Below are 4007 nucleotides of genomic sequence, written 5' to 3' on the forward strand. Positions count from 1 at the left end.
TGGAAAAATGTGTAAATTAAAAGAAAAACCGGGAGGGAATATTAGTCATGCGAGATATTTTATTTGGTATATCTCTCAGATCTCTAGCATGGCGTTCCGTAAGGTTCTTTCATTAATCCGCTTGTTTATCGAAAAGAAGCGAGGAGTCACTGACCTAGCGATGATGCTCATTGCGACAGGAAAGCATCCCATCCGTTTACCACCCAGAAAATATTCCGTTGTACTGTCTTGCTTGCTGAAGAAGCCAAAGTACACGCCGATAAGAACGCTGACGAGCAGCAGCAGACTGAAGAGCGTGTAGTCGAACCATCCGAACATAAAACGATCCAAATTCTCCGCTTCTTGGCTAAACGTGATGCCAGTGGCGAAGGGATTCTCCATTGTTTTCACCTCGTCTCGTCTCTTGAGTGAATTTTGAATGAATCAACGAATCGACCTTTTTCTACGAGTACCGAATGGATAATGCGATACGCGATACATATAGTGTGCTTCCCGTCCTCTGCGTCTGTCATTCCCTGATCTCTATTCGTCTAGTGTAAGAAACGAGAAACAAACGCAATCTGGTATTGCTGACTTGCAAATATACCGTCATATGTATGTCATAATTCCACCGTGAGAGATTAATTTACAACCCCGGTACACATGATAATGTAAGTACGGGCTTTGATGACGAAACTGATATTTACTATTTAGTATCTTGATTAATGATTTTGGAGTAATTGACTGGAATAAACGAAAAAGTAGAGACGTGTGAGAAAACGAGAGTGATGATCTGTACTCACAATCATTACGTATGTCGGATTTATTAAATCCAACAGGATTGAATTAGGATCGGTGCGAGGGATAATTGAAAGGATATTATTGGATCTAGCTGTGTTGTACGAATTGACAACGTATAGTGTGTGTGACTCAAGTTTATTAAAGTACAGCTGCGATCGCAGAAAGAGAGTAGCATATAATTATTAGCGTAAATTCTAAATTTATCTGATACAATCGTAATCATGGCTATCTTTTGTCCACAAACAATATTATTATACAGCGCTCTTTTAAACTTTGATTGATTTAAACTTTCGCTCCAAATACGCAACGAAAAGTAATAATAATAATTGATTTAATTACACCACTTTATTGTGGAAGTTTTACTGCTGTGAATCTTCGATTTTCGAGTCTATAATATATTTACACATATGTACAAGCTTACGATCCTATGAAATTTTCCATGAGAGAAAATGTGAAGAGAAAATTTTTAAATGTTTATTAAACTCCATGTATTATGAATAAACTATTTCACATCAAATATCTTTCTTAAATTCTGAAGAATCCAAATGCCCTTAGTAAAAGTAAATGATTCGGCGGATATCACCGTCGTACGAGATAATATATGGAGCACAATAAAATTCGCGATAAGAGACACCAAGCGGAGAGTCGACTTGATGACGCTGAAGCAGAGAGCAGTCCGAATCGAAGACCGATACTTTTCCGAAGATGCGCTCGCAGAACAGAATTGTGGGGTGGAATCTGCGCGCATTGACGCAGAGGAGCCTCCCACATATTGTCATCTCGCGAGCCCAACAGTAGGATGTACTGACCGTTCCAGTTAATGCCCAGTTTGGCCCGCAGTCCCAATGTGGAGGGCGCTTCGAGGGCATGAGGTACGCAATTTCTCGGCCAGGTAATGAGCGGCACGCCGAGGCTGCGTCGATCGGCGGCATCAACGGTGCTACAACGAGTGGATATCGTGGCGTCTCCAGGAATCAAAATGCTCTCGGCAATGTGTAGATCCAATTCCGTAGTACCAGTGAGGGTGTTCCAGGTGGGAAAAGGTTTTCTGGTAGTGGTCTCGTCGTATGCTTGATGACCTCGTAGCATCGCTGCGAATCTTGATTCAACTATAGACTGTTCGTCGCGCAACAGTTGATGAATGTCATCAGTCAACGATCTTTCCTGTCTTTTTTGTACCTTTTTATCTATTGTATATACAGGTCGCTTCTTGTTTTTCGATCCGTTTTTTGCGAGATAAAATTTGTTTCGATAGAAATCTAATATAATGCTTTGTATAGTGTGATGAGTAGTTGGCGAATTGATAACGCTCCTTTTGAACAAGAGTCTTGTGGAGATATTGAGATAATGGTCGAGAAAAGTTTCTCGATCATCGATCTGTTCGTGACGTCTTTGCCTTCCAGTTCGCTGGATGTAACTTCCAGCCGCAGTTATCGCGTACAAAAACGTTGAACATTGCGGATCATTGTAATAGTCCCATTGACCGGTCCACAATTTATCTCCCGAGTGTATCTGAAATTGACGTTTGGACCAGACACCGCCCTCGGAACTTTCGCATCTCTCGCTGTGCCAATAACCTCCGATGAGTGCAGGTAGAGCTGCCGTTTGATGAAGAAGAGGTGGACTGAACTCAGTACTCCGAGACACGCTGCTGCATATCGGGCAATCGCTCGCCTGTAACATTGACATATATGTATATACATATATAATTAATATTAAAATTAATTATATATATATATACGTATATAATTAATATTAATATTAAATATACAATTAATATTAAAATTCTACGCTAGTGTCTCTATATGACGAGCTTTTCTTTATATTGAAAACAATTACCTTAATAAATTTTGCAAAATTCTTAAACATTAGAAAGAAAGATACAATACATCAAAAATATCTAATCATATCACAGGTTGTACACAATAAAAATAATTAAGATTTTTATTGAAAATAATTAAACGTTACAAATAAAAGTATATAGGAATTAATACATCTTATTTGTATCATGATATAATGTCAAGTGAATTTTTAACTGTTTCATCGTTGAATGGCGAAAAAAAGCAGTCCAAAGTTAAAATTCTATTTTTGAAGTCATCATTGGAATATTATAATTATGAAAATACAAGTCACAAATTGAATAATTGTAGTGATCCGACTGTTATTAGCTATTTATCGAATAGACATACAAAAGTTAATAGGAGACTGAGTAACAATAAAAATAATGCTAAATTCGTTACTATTATTGTAAAAAAAAAATGTTACCGTTACCATTACAGAGAAAAGATAATAAAGATAATAATAATGGTAACGCGTTACTTTCCAAGCCTGCGAAAAGAGCGTGAGGGCCAAAACGTACCGTGTCGGCGCGGATCATAGCGGTAGACTGTAAGGAAGTCGGTTTGTAATTCCAGCGAGAATGAATGTTGGATGTTGGGCTGGCTAAAAACAGTTGAAATTGTGGAAGCTTATGGTACCGATCATTGCTGGATAAGCTTCCAAACGATTTCTTCTGCACTCTCAGCAGCTTCAATTCGGCGAATTCGATCCCGAAAGGCTCTAAACAATTCATACCCAGCTTCTTCTTCACTGATGAGTGTATCTGCAGAGAATTGTAGATTGGACCTTGCCATGATGATGCCGCCGAGCGTTGCCGTGGCTGCTCGTAAATCATTTCGGGAATGTAAGGTCGCCATTTCGGCTGGGGGCCGCAAGTCAAATTCAATCTATGCCCAAACTTGTGAGCGACCTGTGAAATTAATTTTTACTAAACAATTTGATTTCGTTCTTTTGCGCCTTTTATATAATGACATGATTATGTATAACAATTATGTATAACATTATTAGGATATCTTTGATACCATCATTTAATGAATCATGAATGAATGCACAATCCATCTCTTGTATTTACAATAATTTTACTTTACGTTTGCATCTCGAATTTAATTGATTTGCAAAATGAAAATATTATACCTGTCGATTTAAAGGTACAATATTAATGGTATCCACGTGAAATCTCGTTTCAGTAGCGCCAGAAACGATGGCAGACGATCCTAGCAACTTGATGAAACCGCGAATTATAACAGTGTGCGTCGCTATACTGCACGATTCTTCGGCATAATGATAACGTAACAGGAGAAACGTGCCATTCTTGAAAAATGTATATTTTCTAATTATATATTCAGGGCCAGCTCGCACTTCGCATCTGCAACAAAAGATAGATATAT

The 4007-nt window shown here is 38.2% G+C and overlaps 2 protein-coding genes across 2 annotated transcripts in view; both read right to left on the bottom strand.

Annotated features, from left to right (window-relative positions):
* Nucleotides 1-430, bottom strand: part of LOC108685104 (sodium-coupled monocarboxylate transporter 1-like) — a 6861-nt gene extending 6431 nt beyond the window's left edge. The window contains exon 1 of the mRNA XM_018189746.1: nt 155-430. Coding sequence (XP_018045235.1) covers nt 155-381 — 227 coding nt within the window. The 5' untranslated portion in view covers nt 382-430. The remainder of the gene's footprint in view (nt 1-154) is intronic.
* Nucleotides 431-1331: 901 nt separating this feature from the next.
* The window catches only part of LOC108685137 (protein APCDD1-like), a 5017-nt gene continuing 2341 nt past the window's right edge, over nt 1332-4007 (bottom strand). The window contains exons 3-5 of the mRNA XM_018189798.1: nt 3754-3985; nt 3140-3529; nt 1332-2454 (exon numbers count right to left, since the gene is read on the bottom strand). Coding sequence (XP_018045287.1) covers nt 1360-2454; nt 3140-3529; nt 3754-3985 — 1717 coding nt within the window. The 3' untranslated portion in view covers nt 1332-1359. The remainder of the gene's footprint in view (nt 2455-3139; nt 3530-3753; nt 3986-4007) is intronic.

This window comes from Atta colombica, unplaced genomic scaffold (genome assembly GCF_001594045.1).
Source record: "Atta colombica isolate Treedump-2 unplaced genomic scaffold, Acol1.0 scaffold146, whole genome shotgun sequence".
NCBI classification, from domain to species: domain Eukaryota; kingdom Metazoa; phylum Arthropoda; class Insecta; order Hymenoptera; family Formicidae; genus Atta; species Atta colombica.